Below are 23,629 nucleotides of genomic sequence, written 5' to 3'. Positions count from 1 at the left end.
TCAATCTCCCTCAGTAAGTAACTTATTTTCCGCATACCGAACTTCCTTCTCTTCTTGCTCTTCTCTTCGTGATGTCATTGACTGTTCTTCCTGCACTTTCTGCCCTCCTCCTTTTACTTGCACAAACCCTGCCTTTCCTTCTCCTGTTAACCCCTTACGTCCCCCACGTCCTTGTTATGCCTGGCCTCCGCCCACAGCCCTGCTGACCTAGTTATGGCCCGTACTTTGGCTCCAATCATGTGATCGCCATTATCTAATCATATAAAGAGGTACTCACCCCGGTCTCTGGACACAGCTCCAGGCTCTCAGCTATCTTTGATAAGCGGAAGCAAAGACTTAAAATTTCCTGGCCCTCCCCGTCTTTTGTGCATTTGCCCGTCATATTGCTCACTGGCGCATGCGCAGAGGCCAGGAAAGGTCTGTGCAGGAAAAATCTGTCTGGGGACAGTGCGGAGGCCTTAAGTGAGTAGTTTTATCTTCACTCATGGATTATAACCGTGAGGGGAAATGAAACAAACTTTGGAATCGCTTTTTTTAAAAACTTTTATGTGATTGCCGTTATTCTGTAAATAACGCCAATCATGTGACTGGAGACCACACACTGCAGACCCTGGTGACAGCTCCAAGCTGTCAGCTGCCTCTGGTGCCTCCCCAACCGCGCAGCTTTATTCTACAGGGCCAATATGTTTTTACAAAACATGTATGGGTGATCACTAAGGGGTTAATGTGTATGCAGTGTGGTGTGTTTATGAAGTATAATTCATATTTTGTGTATACTAGTGTGTATACAGCGTAAGGGCTGAATGTCCACAGGAGTTTTTTCCCCGCGTATATCATGTGGTAAATGGAGGTGATGAAAGTCAATGGCCACCTGTGTGTGGATATTGCGTTTACATACGCAAGTGAAATAAATTGCTCTATTTCTCTGCGTATGATACAGAGCCCTTCTATGGGCTGCATATGATACGCTGCCTGTATGCAATACATTGTGTATGGGCAGTGTATTGAGCAGGGGATTTAAAGAAAAGGAAAAAATTCACACTGTGCCTGTTCGTGACGCCATATTTCCAGACATGCGCGGTGTATACTCAGCCCATGGGTGGTCTCTGCCAGAGACCTGTGGCGATTTATGCACACGCCCGTGGCCATGAGCCCTAATGGGCATTGTGTATAATTAAGGTACTTGGGATTCCACTTTCTTGCTCTGTTCGGGAAGCAGGAAAGGAAAATCCCGTGACAGAAGGGCTCCGTCTTCGGACGGAACAAAACAGTGCCCAACGGACCTCATTGACCATCATCAATAGGGTGCGTTGGCTTTCTGCTCAGCGGCCTCGCCAGAAGAGAAAGCACTATGTCTTCCGGTATTTTGTGCCAGTTCTGCAATGGAACTCCGACCAGAGTTTCCAACGCAGATGTGAAACCACCACAAGACTTAAACCGATGACCGTGTTTATTAAATTTAGCAAAACCTGATGACATGAAAGCATTAATTTCAATGGTCTAGTTTTTAATAGCGTGATTCTCGCCTTGCCCTGTCTTTCTTGCACATAGTGTTTCTATACCTGCGAGGAAAGATAGGGCAGGACCTCTCATTCTGGGTGGAGGGGGGGGGGGGGGGCATGCAATAGTGTAAAGTTTGAACATTAAAAAAAAAAAAGACTATGGACAAGTTCATGTACGAATATTCTCTGTAGCATTGAGCGTATTCGCACAACTGCCCTGTCTGAAGAAGTCCTTATGGCAGCTTCACACAACCGTATTTGCGCATGGACAATTTGTGCACGAAATACGCAGAAATAAAACCCACTGTTTGAAATGGTCTCATTCTCCACAGCCTTTTTTCCACCAAAGGTCCCCATAGACGTCTATGGGGGATGTGCAAATGTGCACTCAATCCCAGAGTAATGGTGCAATATGGTATGCAATTCTGTGGGAAAAAAAGGACATCATTAGGCTAAATAGCCTTTAAATCAATGTGCGGGTGTGTCCCACGCCCATGTGAATCGGTCCTACGAGCACAAAAAGTAGAGTAATATGCACAAAATTGCATGACTCATGGCGCCTGCGGTGCTTACGGGAGCTTTTTTGCACACACTTGTTTGAAGGGCTTAAGGGCTTAAATGCATGAACATACACAACGGCACAAAACAAACCACTGATTTCAATGGTTGTTTTTTCACTATCGAGATTCTCATCCGTTGATTGTACGGCCTATAAAGATAGGACTTACCTTATCTTTTCCGTACATAGAATTACCTACATGCAGGAAATATAAGGCAGGGCTTATCTCCCTGGTGTTTTTTCCAAACTCCTGCGCTATGCAGCGGAGCTTGAAGAGGCTGAGTAGGGAGGAAAAAAAAAGCCATCCATACACAACCATGGTCCGTAGCGGCGACTGTAGTTGTGCATACAGCCGTCTGAAACACTAACCAGAACACACTGCAGGTAAGTGATATAACTGATGCCCCTTCACACTAACCAGAATACACTGCAGGTAAGTGATATAACTGATGCCCCTTCATACTAACTAGAACACACTGCAGGTAAGTGATATAACTGATGCCCCTTCATACTAACCAGAATACACTGCAGGTAAGTGATATAACTGATGCCCCTTCATACTGACCAGAATACACTGCAGGTAAGTGATATAACTGATGCCCCTTCATACTGACCAGAATACACTGCAGGTAAGTGATATAACTGATGCCCCTTCATACTGACCAGAATACACTGCAGGTAAGTGATATAACTGATGCCCCTTCATACTGACCAGAATACACTGCAGGTAAGTGATATAACTGATGCCCCTTCATACTAACTAGAACACACTGCAGGTAAGTGATATAACTGATGCCCCTTCATACTAACCAGAATACACTGCAGGTAAGTGATATAACTGATGCCCCTTCATACTAACCAGAATACACCGCATATGGGCAGCCTGAGACAGTTGTAGGCACAACTACATTGCTGGTACAGAGAGTAATTGCGGCTGATCTAGGTTTATATTCCACTCGCAGATAAGGGATATAACAGCTGATCCCCTCCATACTGACCAGATTACACCGCAGATAAGGGATATAACAGCTGATCCCCTCCATACTGACCAGATTACACCGCAGATAAGGGATATAACAGCTGATCCCCTCCATACTGACCAGATTACACCGCAGATAAGGGATATAACAGCTGATCCCCTCCATACTGACCAGATTACACCGCAGATAAGGGATATAACAGCTGATCCCCTCCATACTGACCAGATTACACCACAGATAAGGGATATAACAACTGATCCCCTCCCTACTGAACAGATTACACCACATATAAGTATTTAACAGATCCCCTCCATACTGACCAGATTACACTGCAGATAAGGGATATACCAACTGATCCCCTCCATACTGACCAGATTACACTGCAGTTAAGTATATAAGAGATCCCCTCCATACTGACCAGATTACACCTCAGATAAGGGATATAACAACCAATCCTCTCCATACTGACCAGATTACACTGCAGATAAGGGATATAACAACTGATCCCCTCCATACTGACCAGATTACACTGCAGATACGGGATATAACAACTGATCCCCTCCATACTGACCAGATTACACCACAGATACGGGATATAACAACTGATCCCCTCCATACTGACCAGATTACACCACAGATAAGGGATATAACAACCAATCCTCTCCATACTGACCATATTACACCGCAGATAAGGGATATAATAACTGATCCCCTCCACACTGACCAGATTACACTGCAGTTAAGTATATAAGAGATCCCCTCCATACTGACCATATTACACCACAGATAAGGGATATAACAACCAATCCTCTCCATACTGACCATATTACACCGCAGATAAGGGATATACCAACTGATCCCCTCCATATTGACCAGATTACACTGCAGATAAGGGATATACCAACTGATCCCCTCCATACTGACCAGATTACACTGCAGATAAGTATATACCAGATCCCCTCCATACTGACCAGATTACACTGCAGATAAGGGATATAACAACCAATCCTCTCCATACTGACCATATTACACCGCAGATAAGGGATATAACAACTGATCCCCTCCATACTAACCAGATTACACTGCAGATAAGTATATAACAGCTGATCCCCTCCATACTGAGCAGATTACACTGCAGATAAGGGATATACCAACTGATCCCCTCCATATTGACCAGATTACACTGCAGATAAGGGATATACCAACTGATCCCCTCCATACTGACCAGATTACACTGCAGATAAGTATATACCAGATCCCCTCCATACTGACCAGATTACACTGCAGACAAGTATATAACAGATCCCCTCCATACTGACCAGATTACACCACAGATAAGGGATATAACAGATCCCCTCCATACTGACCAGATTACACCACAGATAAGGGATATAACAGACCCCCTCCATACTGACCAGATTGCACCGCAGATAAGAGATATAACAACTGATCCCCTCCATACTGACCAGATTACACTGCAGATAAGGGATATAACAGATGCCTTCCATACTGACCAGATTACACTGCAGATAAGGGATATAACAACTGATCCCCTCCATACTGATCAGATTACACTGCAGATAAGGGATATAACAACTGATCCCCTCCATACTAACCAGATTACACCGCAGATAAGGGATATAACAACTGATCCTCTCCTTACTGACCAGATTACACTGCAGATAAGGGATATAACAACTGATCCCCTCCCTACTGACCAGATTACACTGCAGATAAGGGATATAACAACTGATCCCCTCCCTACTGACCAGATTACACCACAGATAAGGGATATAACAACTGATCCCCTCCCTACTGACCAGATTACACCACAGATAAGGGATATAACAGCTCATCCCCTCCATACTGACCAGATTACACAGCAGATAAGGGATATAACAACTGATCCCCTCCATACTGACCAGATTACACCGCAGATACGGGATATAACAACTGATACTCTCAATACTGACCAGATTACACCGCAGATAAGGGATATAACAACTGATCCTCTCCATACTGACCAGATTACACCGCAGATACGGGATATAACAGCTCATCCCCTCCATACTGACCAGATTACACAGCAGATAAGGGATATAACAACTGATACTCTCAATACTGACCAGATTACACCGCAGATACGGGATATAACAACTGATCTACATACTGACCAGATTACACTGCAGATAAGGGATATAATAACTGATCCCCTCCATACTGACCAGATTACACCGCAGATAAGGGATATAACAACTGATCCCCTCCATACTGACCAGATTACACCACAGATACGGGATATAACAACTGATCCTCTCCGTACTGACCAGATAACAATGCAGATACAGGATATAACAGCTGATCTACATACTGACCAGATTACACTGCAGATACGGGATATAACAACTGATCCTCTCCATACTGACCATATTACACTGCAGATACGGGATATAACAGCTGATCTAGATACTGACCAGATTACACTGCAGATAAGGGATATAACAACTGATCTACATACTGACCAGAATACGCTGTAGTTAAATGAAGGAGAAACACAACGAGGGGGAACATCTTCATCGTATTGATATATCGGGGACCCCGAGGTACAAGAGCAGAAACAACTTCTCCCAAACCTGGATCCGTCAGTCAGTGACTCCGCAGATGGGAGGGGGCGCTCAGCTCTGGTTGGGCGGTAATTACAGTCTTGTCCAATGAAACAAGTCTTCAGCTGCTCAGCAGTTGCCGGGCGGAGTGAAGCTGGAGAGGTTAGACGGCGGAGAAAGCGAAAGTGAAAGTTGGGATCTTCTGGTAATCTTGAATATTTATAGAAAAGTGTGATGTAAAAGCTGATAATGTAAGATGGGCAGGAAGGTCTGCTGTTTCTGTGCGCCAGGTGTGATCACAAGGTCATATAATAAAGCATCTACCCACCATTGTGACGGGCAGGGAGGTCTGCTGATCCTGTGCGTCAGGTGTGATCACCATGGTCATATAATAAAGCATCTACCCACCATTGTGACGGGCAGGAAGGTCTGCAGGTTCTGTGCGTCAGGTGTGATCACCATGGTCATATAATAAAGCATCTACCCACCATTGTGACGGGCAGGAAGGTCTGCTGGTTCTGTGCGCCAGGTGTGATCACAAGGTCATATAATAAAGCATCTACCCACCATTGTGACGGGCAGGAAGGTTTGCTGGTTCTATGCGCCAGGTGTGATCACAAGGTCATATAATAAAGCATCTACCCACCATTGTGACGGGCAGGAAGGTCTGCTGGTTCTGTGCGTCAGGTGTGATCACCATTGTCATATAATAAAGCATCTACCCACCATTGTGTCCGCTCTACTTTGGCGCGGCGAGCTCCGTGGTTCAATCCAGTGACAACAAGCGATATCTGAGTGGTCATACAGCAGAATGTGACGTATCTGTCAGTACTGACGACCTGCCAGCCGTGACCAGAGCCGTCCGCACACCGCCAACAACAGTGAGATTTATCATCGTCACCGCTGAGGACACCAATTCCTGCCTAGATAATGACTGGAGACATCCATGTAATGTCCTGGACAAAGAGCAGCGGCCGTTGGAAGAGATATAATGTCACTGCTGCACTCAGACCTGCAGCTTACTGCTCCTGTAGAAACGGACAGCAGCGCGACTAAGAACTGCAGAATGGCGCACTCCTCAGGGTGCGTCCGGACAGGGCGGGATGTCCACAGAATATCTCCCAGAAATCCACAGCAGCTGCCTCCATTGTAGACATGCCCTTAGGCCTTTTACATGGCTGATATTATTGCGTGCGTTTTGTGCATTGTGACATGCACGAGAATAGATCCCATTATTTATGTGGGCGAGTTTTACTCCTGCAGCGATGCTGCGAGACACATAATGTTACCATGCAGCGCGGCACGGGGTCCCGCGGTCGGCGCGCGTCGCTCCGGCGGCCTGGAGCCCTGTGTCGGGGTTTTCCCAGCGGCTTGGGGCGGCTGGTGGGCGGCGGCGTGGGCGTGTCCGCCCATAGGGTGCCGCCCGTACTCCTCTGTTCTTCTTATACAGCAGTGGGTGGAGTTGCCTCCTCCAACTCTCCGCCCCTGGGCGGAGCCTTGTGGTTAAAAGACTGGCAGTGAATTGAGCTCACTGCCAGTTATTGGTTCTGCTTGCACCTAGCCAGTCTGGCTGTGGTTACCCTCAGTCAGTCCCTAGTTGCCGGTCAGCTCCCCCTGGTTCCCTATTGCTCTGTCTGCTCTTTTCGGTTCTATTAGCCTCTAGTTTAGTCTGGCTCAGTCAGCACTAGTTGCTATCCAGTATCCTTCCTGTTTGCCTGTGAGCTCCATCTCCAGCCTTGTAAGTTTTGTTGGTCGGTTCCATCTGCCTCCCCTGTCGGCACTCTGTTCCCCCCATTAGATAGCTTGCTTCTTGTCAGTCGCCAGGTCCCTAGCTAGGGCAGGGACCACCTTCCAGTTGTCCGCCTGGGGTTAGCCAGGGCCGAGGCAAGTAGGCAGGGACAGTGGGGTGCGGGAAGATCAGGGCACCCCACCTGGCGCTCGGGGGGCAGAGTGCCGTAACATAATAACTGGCCCTTTAAAATACTGTTTTTCTTTTCATGGCGGTGATCAGCGCCCTTGCAAACCAGCTGCAAGACCTGGTGCCGGTGATCCGGGATTTGTCAGCTCGCATGGTGGCCCAGGAGCAGTGGGCGTTGTCGCAGGGGCAGGACGCCCCCAAACCCAAGTGCCCTCTTTCCAAGGTGTTCTCTGGGGAGAGGAACAAGTTTTTCAGATGCGTCCCCGTTCTTCCGGCTTGGAGGCCCAGAGGGTCGGGCTTATAATGTACCTGCTGCGGGGCTCTGCCCAGACCTGGGCCTTTTCCATTCCTGAGGGTTCCCCCTCTCTGCAGTCGGTGGACTCCTTTTTTCAGGAACTCGGGGGTATCTTCGATGAACCGGACCGAGTGGGGTTGGCGGTTTCGAGGTTGCTGGCGCTGCATCAGGGGTCGCTTTGTGTGGAGGATTATTGCTCCAACTTCAGACGCTATGCGGGTGATACCGCATGGAACGAGAGTGCCCTGAAAGACGTTTTTCTGCAAGGTCTCTCAGACACGGTCAAAGAACTGTTGATCTCCCATCCCGTTCCCGGGTCATTAAAGGAGGCTATGGAGCTAGCGGTGAAGGCAGATAGGAGGCTCAGGGCTGGGAAGCAAGATAGACCGACCCATAGAGTCAGGGAGGTCGTTTATCCCGTTCCCTCCTCTTCCGTACCAGTCTCTGTTCCTGAACCTATGGAACTGGACCCGCTGGACCCCAAGGAGCGACGCCGGATTCGGTTATTGCATCATCTCTGCCTCTACTGCGGGAAAGCTGGACATCGGGTGATAACCTGCCCCCTGAGACCTCAGCGTCCACAGTCTGAATTGGCAGAAAGACTCCCAGTCCTAGGCGATTGCAGGGAGGGTCGCCTAGGACCACAGGTACGTCCTAGACTTCTGGTACCCTGCCAGGTTAGATTCCGGAACTTCTCCCGCCCAGGGCAGGCGTTTATTGATTCCGGTGCAGCCGCTAACCTGATAAGCATGCGTCTCGTTGAGCCCCTGAGGGCTGAATTTGTGGCGCGGAAGACGCCAATTCGTTTTGCTAGCATTGATGCTACCCCTCTTGCTTCGGGCTTGGTACGATGGAGGACCCCAGTGTTACAGTTCACGGTGGGGGGGTCACCACTCGGAAGATCTATTATTCCTGGTGATGGAGAAAATGTCGGTAGACATGGTACTAGGGATGCCGTGCCTGGCGTTGCACAACCCCCAATTCGATTGGGCCACTGGGGAGCTAACCCAGTGGGGGCCGTCCTGCCATAGCCATCGCGCTCCCCTTCCTCCCTGCTCAGTCGATACCGCACTCAGTCCCCGAGGTCTCACTTCCCTTCATACCCCGTCTGCCTGTCCTGCTGCCGATGTCGCCACCGATGCTCTGCAGGGGGGATGGAAGAAAGGGGTGGGGTCTCGTATGCAGTTGCGTTGTGAGGAGTCTGTCGGTATCTGAGCCGTACAGGGTGGGACAGAAGGGGTACCGGTCCCCTGGAAATCGCAAAAGGAGGGGTCGCAGGGGGTTCCATAAGTCTTTGTCGAAACCTGCTGTCCGCTCAGGAGGGTCACATTCTCGGGTTGGTACAGCGTGTTCACAGCCGCTTTCTGGATAAGCCTGGTCGAGTTTCCGGGGGCCCGGAGGTCCCCCGTCAGAGGGGGGGGGGGGGGGTAATGTTACCATGCAGCGCGGCACGGGGTCCTGTGGTCGGCGCGCGTCGCTCCGGCAGCCTGGAGCCCTGTGTCGGGGTTATCCCAGCGGCTTGGGGCGACCGGTGGGCGGCGGCGTGGGCGTGTCCGCCCGTAGGGTGCCGCCCGCACTCCTCCGTTCTTCTTATACAGCAGTGGGTGGAGTTGCCTCCTCCCACTCTCCGCCCCTGGGCGGAGCCTTGTGGTTAAAAGACTGGCAGTGAATTGAGCTCACTGCCAGTTATTGGTTCTGCTTGCACCTAGCCAGTCTGTCTGCGGTTATCCTCAGCCAGTCCCTAGTTGCCGGTCAGCTCCCCCTGGTTCCCTATTGCTCTGTCTGCTCTTGTCGGTTCTGTTAGCCTCTAGTTTAGTCTGGCTCAGTCAGCACTAGTTGCTATCCAGTATCCTTCCTGTTTGCCTGTGAGCTCCATCTCCAGCCTTGTAAGTTTTGTTGGTCTGTTCCATCTGCCTCCCCTGTCGGCGCACTGTTCCCCCCATTAGATAGCTTGCTTCTTGTCAGTCGCCAGGTGTCCGCCTGGGGTTAGCCAGGGCCGAGGCAAGTAGGCAGGGACAGTGGGGTGCGGAAAGATCAGGGCACCCCACCTGGCGCTCGGGGGGCAGAGTGCCGTAACACATAAATTGCTGCATCTCCTAATTTCCTGAAAGTCTCACATGAGAATAGTGCATAGAGATAGGAGTCTCCCACCCATCACACAACCCAGATGTCCATGTGCTGTGTGATGAGTCGCGCACAATAATCAGCTGTGTATATACGGCCACGGTGAATGCTGACTAAATGGATGGTTTAGCTGATGAGGATCCAGTGTCAGAACTTGTGTGAATCACATTCTATACAATACGCCCAAAAAAGGAATATCCCTCTCATATTCTTAGGAATCGATGCTGAAAAAGCATTCGATCGAGTTGATTGGAATTTCATGAGAGCAGTCCTTCATAAATTCAAATTCCCTATAAAACTTATAGATGCCATCTTCTCCCTATATACAATGCCATATGCAAGAATAAAAGTAAATGACATACTATCCCAACCCTTCAATATAACAAATGGCACATGCCAAGGCTGCCCACTATCCCCCACACTTTTCATCCTCACACTAGAAACTCTTCTTCAGGCAGTCAGACAAAACCCAGGGATCAAAAGCTTAGAAATCGGAGATGAACATATACAATCTGCAGCATTTGCAGACGATGTGCTGTTTCTCATCACAAACCCCACACAAGGCCTCAACACCCTGAACAATCTCCTGGACTTCTACGGTAGCTTCTCTAATCTTAAAGTAAATAAAAACAAATCAGTCATATTAAATATCTCCTTACCATCACACAGAGTAGCGGAAGTAACGAAATCCTCCCCTTACTCCTGGGCAGACCAACACATCGACTATTTAGATATTAAGATCACAAATAACCTAACAAAACTCTATGAGAGCAACCTGGGACCCCTACTAACAGAAATAACTTCTCTCCTGTCCTCATATAATCTTCCTATAATCTCTTGGTTCGGGAGAAAAAACTTAATTAAAACATACATTCTACCTAAGATCCTTTATAAATTGCAAATGCTACCAATTCATATCCCAAATTCATTCTTCAAGAAAATTAGCGCCTCACTCTCATGTTTCTTCTGGAAGTATAAACACCCAAGATTAGCTTACACGCTGATGTCTAAAAGGAGACAGTATGGAGGAGTGGGTCTCCCGGATGTACATGAATACTACAAGGCAATCAATCTTAATAGATGGCTTGAACTAATGTTCCCACTACAAAACCACAAACTGAGGAAGATTGTGCAAACAATTCATGGGAGTAACTTCCAGAGGGACATGTGGTTCCCTAGACCCAAAACTTACCAGGCCAAAGAGTTCAGCTTCCTGCTGAGGGGCATCAGCGAGACCTGGGACTCCCTTTCCTATGAACTAGCCCCCCTCCCCTCCCCCAGGACACCCCTAAGCTTGCTGCCATATACCATAAAGGAACCCAAGACCGGGATTCCGGAGAATCTCTGGAACATCTTTGAGGGGTTAACAATTCACGACCTACAATCTAATATCCACAAAGAACCCGATTCCATAATAAACATTTTAATACCCCAAAAGAAATTACAAGACCTACATATAGCACACATAGTAAACGCTTTCTCAAATTTCAAATTGGTACACCTTCCTCAAGATCAACAACAGACTTTGAAAAACTAATGAACACCCAAAATAAACAACACAGGAAAATCTCAACCCTAACCAAAAACTACCCAACACCCAGAAACCAAGTTAAGCCAACCTATAGCTCATCATGGGAAAAGGAGCTAGACACAAAAATCTCAGATGCGGAGCTTAAAATAATATTTAAATCATCTTATGGGGTTTCCCAATGCATCCGGCTACAGGAAAACCACTACAAACTATTATCCAGATGGTACAAAACCCATGAATTCATGAATGGGTGTGAGTGAGAGCTGCCTCTGATTGGTCAGGCTGTGACCAATCAGAGGCAGCTCATTCAGCAGGCGGGAATTTTAAATCCCCGGCTGCTGAATACTACAGAGAGCAGTTCAGGAGAACTGCAGCCGGCCGCGGCTGAACTCTGTCTGCCGGGACAAGGTGAGTATATATATATTTTTTTCATTTTTACACATTTCTGGATGAATTGCAGGGAAGGGCTTATATATTTAAGCCCTTCCCGACAATTCATCCCGCGATCGCCGGCAGCCCATTGCTGTTACAGCTGTGGCAGAGGAGAACGATCTTTATGCTGACAGTGCGAGGGGGTGTCTCACTCTTGCCGCTATTGTGGCTTAATAGTGAGACCTCGGAGCCCGAAATGCAGCCCTGCATGTTGCTCTTCGCCTGCCCTATCCATTTCTGTGTTTTTTACGTGACTTTGGTGATTTGCTAAGATTTTCACAAATGAAAACCTTAGTGGAGCACCAGTCATATAAAAAAATGCTCGAGTAGCTTATTGACTTCAATGGGGTTCGTTACTCGAAACGAACTCTCGAGCATCACTGAAAGTTCAACTCGAGTAACGAGCACTCAAGCATTTTGGTGCTCGCTCATCTCTAGAAGAGATCCTTAGCTGGTCGAACTTGACATACACCTCATTTCTGGAGATTTGGTCCCCTTGGATAAGCTATTGGGCGAATCCCACAACAGACTCCAGACTACACCAAGGAGATGATCCCGCCATGGAGGGAGCAAGCCATTAGTTAACTTCTACTTAACAGAGATGCACCAGCTCTCTCACACACAATACTTGATGCCACACATACACAGCTGGGGCGGCGATGTGGAACAAAATAAAGGAGAGCTTATTTTATTTTAATTTAATTAGCTAAACAGAAAATACATTTGGCGACATAGATCTAGATAATAGATCAAATATTACCCTTAATGAAGAACTACAAAATACCTTGGTGACTTTAAAAGCCTACACCACACCACCTCCCACACCTTCCCACCCCTTCACTCTACACATCTTATTCAAATCCCTACATCCCGTCCTCTTCTCACTCACACACCACTTCCACACACCAGGGTGATCTTACGCAAACCCTTCAAGTTATGAACAGGAGGGTCCCCTGCTTTGCCCTGCCGCGTTCTTCCGGCTCCCCCGGGTCTGACAAGTCCCAAGGAGTTGCAAATAAAACATTCTCTCCAGTGGCTGCTCCTCTGTTCTCCCCTGGCAGAGGATCAGAGACACACCTATCCCATTTAGAGCAGTCCTGATTGTGCTAGACTCTTCACAATTTTGGAAAGAGAGAACAAGAGAACCCCGATAACGGAGCACTCATAAAAGCGCTGAGCTAAGAGAGGACACAGGCGCGGCTGATAGGCGACCAAGACTTCCAAGGAAGCACATAGGTCCCCTCCAATGCTTACCACCCTACCCCCCCTACCCCATCTACCCTATATCCCTGGTTACTACTATGTTAAGAATTAATAAGGTTTTTCAGCACTTGAGGTGCATGGTTTGTGTACAGAGGGGGATCACCCCCGTCAGCCCCGAACCAGAAAATAAAGCCTCTAAGCATCCATGCCTGGAGTGGGTGGGCGGGGGTGACCATCTATTGGGCCACTCCATTATGTACCGTCAGACCTGTACCAAAGTTAGTTATTTAAACAACCTATTTGAAATGCACATTATAAGCTGTTGATTGACAAAAGCTTTATTATATTGTCACTGCATATGTTAAAGACAAAAATATAATAAAAAGTGAATTGATAAAAAAAAAAGAACTTATGTGAATCCATGCAAAGCTGAGCTGGACGAGCGCCATTACTTACTAAAATAAACCGCAGGACTTGTCTTATGAGTTGCTGGATGAATCACTGAAGCCCGATCCAACTATGTTCACCTACCCCAGCAGGAGGCTGCAAAAATGGGTCAACGGAGACAAAGGGAAAGAAATCCAAAACAACAAGCAAAGTCAGGGTGCATTCAGACAACCATATATCGGCCGATATACGGCGTGTCTCTCTGCAGGGGGAGGAGGCTGGAAGAGCCAGGAGCAGTGCTCTGAGCTCCCGCCCCCTCACTGCCTCCTCTCCGCCCCTCTGCACTATTTGCAATGAGAGGAGGCGTAATGGGGTGGGGCTAAGTTCCGGGAATTAGCTCCGCCCCCGTTCCGCCTCTCCTTATTGAAAATAATGCAGGGGGGTGGAGAGGGGGCAGAGAGGGGACGGGAGCTCAGAGCACTGCTCCTGGCTCTTCCAGCCTCCTCCCCCTGCTGAGAGGGAGATGCCATATATCGGCTGGGCGTGAAAACCCAGCCGATATACGGTCGTCTGAATGCACCCTCAAACTCACACCGACACAACCGTTACCTTGATTAGTAATTCCTTTCTGTCTGAACCTCCCGGCCTCAGATAGTCTTGTAATCTCCATTCTGACCGGCTCAAATCTACTTGGGGGATATGGATACATTTCCTAGTCAGATTCTCAGTCTGTGTGATGCTGGTACATGGATCTACCACAGAAGCCGTCTACAGTAGGGCAAAGTCACTCCTGTCACAGTTACTGATGATGATCATACAGCTCCTGTCTCACAGTTATAATAGAGGAGATCACAGCTCATCCTTCTGGCTGTATACTTGTGCTTGTAGCTTATTTAGGTGAATATAGAAGCTACTGATAATTAAACTGTTTCCCCAAGCAGGCACAAATGGTATAGTCTCTAGCTAATTCTGTACTGATGCATCATGGTGTGGATTGAAATTGAAAGTAAGAAAATGTCACTTTCAAGATGGTGCCTGATGAGCATCAGACAGGAGGCTGCACTGCATGATAGTGACTGGAATACATAGAGGAGACCTCCAGAGTGTGACAGGCAATCAGGTGAGGGGGCAGGGATGGAAAAGTGTGTTTTCACCAGAGTGGCCAATAAACATTTATCTCTAGCTCCCGTAAACTATCTCCATCTGCACGGCATCCATTACTGTTATGGGGACACTGACGCTACTTGTCTGGAAGTGTGAGGACTGTACATGTCTGTTGTCACAACAGTTATAGCTCTGACAGGTGACATTATCTGGGCACTATCTAGTCTGGCTACGGGACAGCTTACAACTGGACTCATCACCAATAGCAACGGTTGTATTTTGGGTGTGACAGAACTAAAAGGTCTAGTGCGAACCACAAGAAACATCCAAGGATATTGATGCACCCAGAATGAATGTATCAGGAAATACTATCTTTCCCCCAGTCGTCTCCACGACAGCACCAATGAGATTGCCTCCTCCTGGTAGGACAGGAACATACTGAGAGGTTAAAAGCTCCCCCCCTTCCCCACTTTCCTCAGTGTCTTCCTGTCCTGCCAGGAGGCAGGATCTATGAGAGGAGCTGGTGGAGAAGCCAGCGAAAGTATACAGGCGGATCGGAAAGGCAGTGGCTCACCCTGTCATCCCTTCGCAGCCAGACGACTCCCGGGACGCCACATGGGGTGGTAACCCCCGGGCCAGGTTCCTCCCGCGGCGGCCCATGGGGGGTTCAAAGCGGGAGCCTCAGTTACCCTCGTCCTCCGGCAGAAATTACAGCGCGGCGCTCCAGGAAGCCCTTTGACGGCAGGGGGCGGGGCGCCGCATCTCGCGTCCAGCGCGGTGACGTCATCGCGTCTGCATTAGGAGCGGAGGGGGCGGGGCTTAGCGCAGGAGCGCGAAAATTCAAATAGGAACCTGAGAGAAGCCAGAACACCAGCACTACAGGTCGCAAGGTGTCTGCAGCACTGGTATAAAGATGAGTGCTCCAGCCCCAGAGACAGCTGAAACCTCAGCCTCAGCGGCCGTAAGTAGCCAGTGCGGCAAAAATACAATGCAAATATCCAGTATGCTGTATATGGAAAAATTGCATGTTTACCCGCAAAAATGCTTTGTTTGTCAGGGGGATAAAAAAGACATCCCCCCCAGAACAAAACTGCGAAAGTGCGTGGAATGCGGGACGAGACTGCCAGCCACGTACCAGAGGCCTCTATGCAAGGCATGCGTGGCTAGGCTAGTCAGAGAGGAATCGGGGGGATTCCTGGATGACGTTAGGAAGCTGGTGAAGGAGGAGGTTCGATCAGCCCTAACGTCACTGCCGGCACCGCCAGCAAAACGCCAGAAAAAGGCGTATGTTCCCGAGGAGCCTTCTGATTCCGAGAATTCCATCGGATCAGAGCAAGAGGAACAGGCGGCCGAAGAGTCCTCAGAGGAGGAGGACTACAGGAAATATTTGTTCCATCAAGACGAGTTGACGGAACTAATTAAATCAGTCAGGGCTACGTTAAAAATAGAACAGCCCAGAGAGCCGCGGACCCGACAGGATGAGATATTCAGTGGACTCGGGGAGAGGCGTAAACATACCTTCCCGGTCCACAAAAACATCTCTAAAATAATTCAGAGAGAGTGGAGTAAACCAGACGCAGGTTCCTTCTCCGCTCAAGGCGTAAAAAGGAGATACCCCCTGGAGGAGGAAGCTTGCGCAAGCTGGGACGAAATACCTAAGGTAGACGTCCCGGTGGCCAAGGTAGCCAAGAGGACGACTCTTCCCTTTGAGGATGCCGCACAGCTAAAAGACCCCATGGATCGCAAGGCAGAGGGACTCCTAAAGAAATCATGGGAGGCAACGGCAAACATCCTTAGGCCAGGGATCGCAGCCACTTGCGTGGCGCGGACCCTGGGGGTATGGTTAGAGCAGCTGGAACTACACCTGACCAACAAAACACCGAGGGATCAGATCCTTAACTCCCTTCCCATCTTGCGCATGGCAACTAACTTCCTAGCGGACGCCGCGGCCGAGACCGTCAAACTCTCAGCAAAAGCCACAGCCCGCTCTAACTCAGCCAGAAGGGTGTTATGGCTGAGATCATGGTCAGGCGACCTGGCCTCGAAAAACAAATTGTGTGCCCTCCCATTCTACGGCCAATTTCTATTCGGACCGGACCTAGATAAAATTCTAGAAAAGGCGGCCGACAGGAAAAAAGGGTTCCCTGAGGAAAAACCACAGAGAGTGAAGACCTTTCCCCGGGCCCCAATGCAGCAGCCCGAGGCCTACCGAGGCAAGGGCAAGACAGGCCGCTGGAGTTACCCCAAGGGGGGCAGAGGAAGGAATATCCTCTTCAACCCCCACCAGGGGGAGCCGAAGCAAAGACCCTGACGCCATCCCCGTAGGGGCAAGGCTGGGGAGCTTTGTGGATCAATGGGCCGCAATCTGCGGGGGCCCATGGATCCCAAAGATCCTACAGTACGGATACCAGATAGAGCTGGTGTCCATCCCCAGAAGGAAATTTATTACCACGCGAGCCCCAAACAAACAGCTACATTTACTAGGGCAAAGCGTGCGCGACTTGCAACGGTTAAACGCAATATCTCCCGTACCGCAAAACGAGGAAACCCAGGGCTATTATTCCAGGCTCTTTCTAGTAAAAAAACCCGTCGGGAAACACCGGACGATAATAAACCTGAAAGACCTGAACACCTGCGTCCGATACAGGAGATTCAAAATGGAAACCATCTCCTCGACAATAAAGTTGATCCCCAGAGGAGCCTACATGGCGTCCATCGATCTAAAGGACGCTTATTTTCACATTCCGATCCACAAAGATTCACAGAAATACCTGCGGTTCGCAGTGGACATGGGCAGAAGAATAGAGCACCACCAGTTCAGATGCCTGCCCTTCGGGATATCCTCAGCTCCCAGAATCTTTACCAAGATTATGGCGGAGGTAGCCGCCCACTTGAGAGAAAAATCGATCCTAGTAGTACCGTACCTGGACGATATTCTATTAATAGCAGAGTCCAAAAAACTCCTAACCAAACACCTGGAGACAGTGCTACAACTTCTCCAATCATTGGGATGGATTATAAACTGGGAAAAATCCAGCCTAGATCCCGGCAAGCAGAAGACGTTTCTGGGAATAACTCTCGACTCAGAATCGCAATGCTCCTACCTACCCGAGGAGAGAATACAAAAAATCCGCAGAATAGTCAAAACCTTCCTACGAAGACGATTCTGCACAATTCGGGAGGCAATGTCGCTCCTGGGGAGCTTGACATCATGCATCCCAGGAGTAGCATGGGCCCAGGCCCACACCAGAGCCCTGCAGGCCGTAGTCCTATCCTCGTGGGACAAAAGGCAGTCCTCGTTAGGGGCAAGGATGTACATCCCAAACAGGGCAAAAACATCCCTGCGTTGGTGGACATCCCCAGAGAACCTGCGGAGAGGGGTTCACTGGCTACAAAACCCAGCCATCCACATCACAACAGACGCAAGCGCCTGTGGATGGGGAGCGCATGTGGGGAACCAATTCTTTCAGGGTCCCTGGCCTCAGAGGATAAAAGAACAGTCCTCAAATTTCAGAGAACTACAGGCAGTTTGGCAGGTTCTACAGCAGTTGGGCAACTCGCTACAGAACCAACACATAAAAATACTGTCAGACAATGTCACCGCGGTCGCTCACATACGACACCAAGAGGGCACAAGATCTCCCCCACTGCAAAGCATCGCACAGAAAATCTTTCACTGGGCGGAGGGCCGGATCCTCTCGATCACGGCAACCCACTTAAAGGGGACACTAAACGAAAAAGCAGACTTCCTCAGCAGGAAGCAGATAGACCCAGGAGAGTGGTCCCTCTCCCCAGAGGCATTCAGAATCTTAACCAACCGGTGGGGGACCCCACAGTTGGACCTCTTCGCAACCAGGGAGAACACAAAAGTAGGCAACTTTTTCTCCCTCCGGCCAGGAGATCGTCCGATAGCGGTAGACGCCCTAGGCCAGGACTGGGGACAAGGACTGGCCTACGCCTTTCCTCCCATACCACTAATCCCCAGGGTTTTACAGCACTTCAGAACCCAGGGATGCACGCTAATCCTAGTGACCCCCTTCTGGCCGAAAAGAAGCTGGTTCGGTCTTCTGACAACACTGAGCGTCCAGGACCCAGTCACCTTCCCTACCTGGACGGATCTTCTATCGCAGGGGCCACTGAACCACCCCGGCCTAGACAAACTCCATTTAACGGCATGGCTCTTGAGGAATCCTCGTTAAGAAAGAAAGGATTCTCAGAGAAAGTAGTAGAAACCCTAATGTCCAGTAGGAAAAAGACGACCCACCTGATCTACCAGAAGGTCTGGAGAAAGTTTTCCTCATGGAGACAGGGAAGGGATCGCGGGGATTCTATCCCCGACACTCCGCTAATCTTAGAATTCCTGCAGGAGGGCTTAGAGATGGGCCTCTCCCCGAGCACCCTAAAAGTCCAAGTTTCAGCCCTTAGCGCTATCTGCGACACAAAATTCGCAGATGATAGATGGGTCCACAGGTTCCTAACAGCAGCAGCTAGATTACGCCCTAGGCCCATAAACCTGTTCCCAGACTGGAACCTTAATTGGGTTCTAGGGGCCATGACAGCGGTACCATTCGAACCGATCGAGGCGCTACCTATAAGAATGCTTACAATCAAGACCATCTTCCTAGTAGCCATTACATCCGCAAGACGGGTTAGCGAACTACAGGCCTTGTCCATCCGCCACCCGTTTATGAAAATCGCAGACACCAAACTAATATTTAAAACAGACCCGGCCTTTATGCCGAAAGTAGTGTCAGATTTTCATAGGTCCCAGGATATAATAATCCCCTCATTCTTCAGCAACCCAAAAAACGAGGAGGAAAGAACCCTAAGCTGCCTGGACGTTAGGAGAGCAGTCCTAACCTACATAGATACAACGAGCCACTGGAGGCGGGACGACAACCTGTTCGTCCAGTTCAGTGGCCCAAATAAGGGTAGCAAAGCAGCGAAAAGGTCCATAGCCAGGTGGATCCGCCTGGCCATCATAGAATCCTATAAGGCCATCGGGAAGGAGATCCCGTTAGCTCTTAAAGCCCATTCCACAAGGGCAGTAGCGTCCTCATGGGCCGAACACAGTTCAGCCTCGGTCGAGCAAATTTGCAAGGCCGCAGTCTGGAAAAAACCCCACACGTTCACTAAACACTATAGGGTAAAAGTGCAGCAGGACGAGGACATGGCCTTCGGCCACAAAGTCCTCTCGGCAGCGATCCCACCCTAATAAACTTTAGTTGGTACGTCTCATTGGTGCTGTCGTGGAGACGACTGGGGGAAAAAGTGGATTATACCCACCTGATAATCAGGTTTCCAGTAGTCTCCACGACAGCACCCGTACCTCCCCCCCCCCCTATAAAAGTAATATAATAAATTTAAAAATAAAAAAACCCCGGTTAGGGGAAGAAATTTAAGTTTAGCTCCTGCCCCGGCAATTCGTTAGAATCCACTGAGGAAAGTAGGGAAGGGGGGGAGCTTTTAACCTCTCAGTATGTTCCTGTCCTACCAGGAGGAGGCAATCTCATTGGTGCTGTCGTGGAGACTACTGGAAACCTGATTATCAGGTGGGTATAATCCACTTTTTTAGGGTGGCTTGACACATGACAGCTGCAGTAGAGAATCCTGCTGCCGCTGTCCCCGACATTGTATTTCAGGGAAGGGCTTTAAACATAAGCCCTTCCCTGAAAAACCAATAAAAATAGTGTAAAAAAAAAAAATACTCACCTGCCTTCAGCTGCCGGGGCTCAGCCTCTGTAGTTCTGAGCTATCAGCAGCCGGGGATTTAAAATCCCCGCCTACTGGTAGATCTGATCCCCGCCTGCTGGTATCTGATTGTGATCGGCTGAGCGCTTTAGCCAATCACAATCAGAGCTACAAGCAGGCGGGGATTTTAAATCCCCAGCTGCTGATAGCTCAGCAGTGCTACAGAGCCAGGGACAGCGGCAGAAGTTGCCGCTGAGCCCCGGCAGCCGTTAATGGATTTCAGGGAAGGGCTTCATAAGCCCTTTCCTGAAAATCCATTTAAAATAGTGTAAAAAAAAAATAAAAATACTCACCTGCCTTCAGCTGTCGGGGCTCAGCTGCGACTTCTGCGCTCAGCCAATCAGAGCTACCAGCAGGCGGGGATTTTAAATCCCTGGCTTTTGATAGCTCAGAACTACAGAGCCGGGGACAGCGGCAGAAGTCGTGGCTGAGCCCCGTAGCTGAAGGCAGGTGAGTATGGTTTTTTTTTTTCACACTATTTTTATTGGATTTTCAGGGAAGGGCTTATGTTTAAAGCCCTTGCCCGAAATCCCTTGATGGGTGACGGCATCAGGATTTGAAGAATTCCTCTGCTGCATCTGCCACAGATGTGGCAGATGTAGCAGCAATGAGTTCATTTAACTAGCGGGGGTGAAGGAAACATCTGTCGCATGCGGCAGATGTGTTCTTCATCCCCGGAGGTCACGGCAGCCACGGAGGGGTAAGTATTTATGTTTTTTCTATTTTTTTTTACACTAAAATGTTTTTTTTTTAGGGAAGGGCTTATATGTAAAGCCCTTCCCTGAAAAAGAATGCAGGGGGCCGGCAGAGCATTGTTTTCAATGGAGCTGCCGGCAGCAGCTGCGGCTCCATTGAAGACAATGCGTGCATTCCCTATGGTGCACGCATGTCCTATCTTTACAGGCATGCACCTGTAAAACACGGACATGAGAACACACCATAGGGAATGCAATGTTGCAAATACAAGTGTGTTTTTTGCGTGCATATGCACGTATGACCCCACCCTTAATAGGTACAAAAAGAAACGGGAAATAAAAACTAAAGACAATTTAATAACTCCCTTCCCCCAAGAATCATCAAGTCTAATAATGGTCCACCTGTAGAATTACCCAGAAGGCCACCTTCACACATCAGTAGTCTGGTTGGTATTTTGAGTCAGTACTTCTGAGCCAAAATCCAGGAGCGGAGCCTACAGAGAAAAGTATCATGGAAAGATGTACCCCCCTTGTGTATCTTGCAGGGGAAGATTGGGGACTTAAAGTGGCTCAGGAGAAGAATATGAAAGTGGCTCCACTCAGAGAGTGGTAAAATATTAGGTTGGGCACTGAGTAGATGCTAAGAGAGAGCATTTTAACCAGTAGGGATTGGGAAGAAAGTGCCCAAAGCTGGCTCTACTCTACCCAGTGATATTTGGGCAGCGCCAGACCAACTAATCTAGCTCTATTATTAAAACCCTGAGGCTGAGTGAGGCAGCACTGGAGTGATATGAAAACTCTGCGATATCGCTCACTGTCCTCGATGGGGCCGGCAGCAGTAGTGCCAGAACCATTGAAAGCAACATGGGGATGAAGGAATCCCCTGCTATAGCTGTCACAGCTGTGGCAGACATCTGCAATGTATTCTCTATGTTTCCAATGGGGTGGCGCTGCCGCCGGCCCCATTGAGAACAGTAAGGCTGGATTCACACAGGGCGGAATTGCCGCGGTTCTGCCACAGCAGATTCGCCCGCGGCCGCTAATCTCGGGATTAGCCAGCCATGTGGACGAGGTTTCTCAGAAACCTCGTCCACACGGGATGGCTAATCCGCTGCGGTAAATCCGGTTGAAACCGCGGCTGCGGCCGCCGCAGCCGCGGTTTCCAAAGAAGCAGCATGTCTGTTTACAGTCGGTTTTTTGTTCATTTATGTCACGGCCGCGCTCTCCTCTATGGGAGCGCGGGCCGCAAAGGAAAAGCATGCGGCCGGACCGCTTCAAGGCCGCCGCGGTTCCGCGGCGGTTCTCCCGGCGGAAATCTCGCGGTTTTTGCTGCGGCCAAACCGCGAGATTTCCGATGAAAATACGCCCCGTGTGAACCCAGCCTTAGGCACTCGCTCTCGCAGCGCAAGAAAAAATATCGCTAGTGGGTACCCACCCTAAGAAACATAGGACAGGACCTATACTTACGCTTTTTTTTTTTCAAACTCCTGCGCGCGTACGCATGGACTCGTGTGTTTTCCCCCTCACAGTGTAAAGATTCTACTGCTGATGTTCACATTTGCAGCGCACTATTTGTTGGAGATATTTCACCGGGAATTTCATTCCTATCATTATAAAAGGCGAAAACGCCCTGCCGTGGGCGCGACAACACGCGGCCGCACGGAGCGTAGCTGAGCCTCAACGAGGGAGATTTATTCTCCATCGCCAGCGGTTCAAACTCCGCGCCAGAGCACAGAAGACCGAAAAAAAGAGGCGAGAAGACAGTGGCGGCAGGTCCTCCCCACACGATGCATTCACTGCAGGTCCTCCCCACACGATGCGTTCACTGCAGGTCCTCCCCACACGATGTGTTCACTGCAGGTCCTCCCCACACGATGCGTTCACTGCAGGTCCTCCCCACACGATGCATTCACTGCAGGTCCTCCCCACGCGATGCATTCACTGCAGGTCCTCCCCACGCGATGCATTCACTGCAGGTCCTCCCCACGCGATGCATTCACTGCAGGTCCTCCCCACGCGATGCATTCACTGCAGGTCCTCCCCACGCGATGCATTCACTGCAGGTCCTCCCCACACGATGCATTCACTGCAGGTCCTCCCCACACGATGCGTTCACTGCAGGTCCTCCCCACACAATGCGTTCACTGCAGGCCCTCCCCACACGATGCATTCACTGCAGGTCCTCCCCACACAATGCGTTCACTGCAGGCCCTCCCCACACGATGCATTCACTGCAGGTCCTCCCCACACGATGCGTTCACTGCAGGCCCTCCCCACACGATGCATTCACTGCAGGTCCTCCCCACACGATGCGTTCACTGCAGGTCCTCCCCACACGATGCGTTCACTGCAGGCCCTCCCCACACGATTCGTTCACTGCAGGTCCTCCCCACACGATGCGTTCACTGCAGGTCCTCCCCACACGATGCATTCACTGCAGGGCCGCTCCTGTCTTTTCACTTCCGTACTATTAACGGACGAGAATCCCAATAAGGAAAATGAAACCATTGAAATCAATGGTTTTGTTTTGTCCCATTATGCGCCC

The 23,629-nt window shown here is 49.5% G+C and overlaps 1 protein-coding gene across 1 annotated transcript in view; it reads right to left on the bottom strand.

The window, feature by feature from the left end:
• The window catches only part of LOC136573283 (uncharacterized), a 59,580-nt gene extending 53,905 nt beyond the window's left edge, over positions 1 to 5,675 (bottom strand). Inside the window, exon 1 of the mRNA XM_066574583.1 lies at positions 5,564 to 5,675. Within this exon, the coding sequence (XP_066430680.1) occupies positions 5,564 to 5,618 (55 nt within the window). The 5' untranslated portion in view covers positions 5,619 to 5,675. The remainder of the gene's footprint in view (positions 1 to 5,563) is intronic.
• Positions 5,676 to 23,629: the final 17,954 nt, after the last annotated feature.

This window comes from Eleutherodactylus coqui, chromosome 7, assembly GCF_035609145.1.
Source record: "Eleutherodactylus coqui strain aEleCoq1 chromosome 7, aEleCoq1.hap1, whole genome shotgun sequence".
In the NCBI taxonomy this organism is placed as follows: domain Eukaryota; kingdom Metazoa; phylum Chordata; class Amphibia; order Anura; family Eleutherodactylidae; genus Eleutherodactylus; species Eleutherodactylus coqui.
Note: the sequence above shows the minus strand (reverse complement) of the source record. Positions and strands in the feature narration are given on the sequence as shown.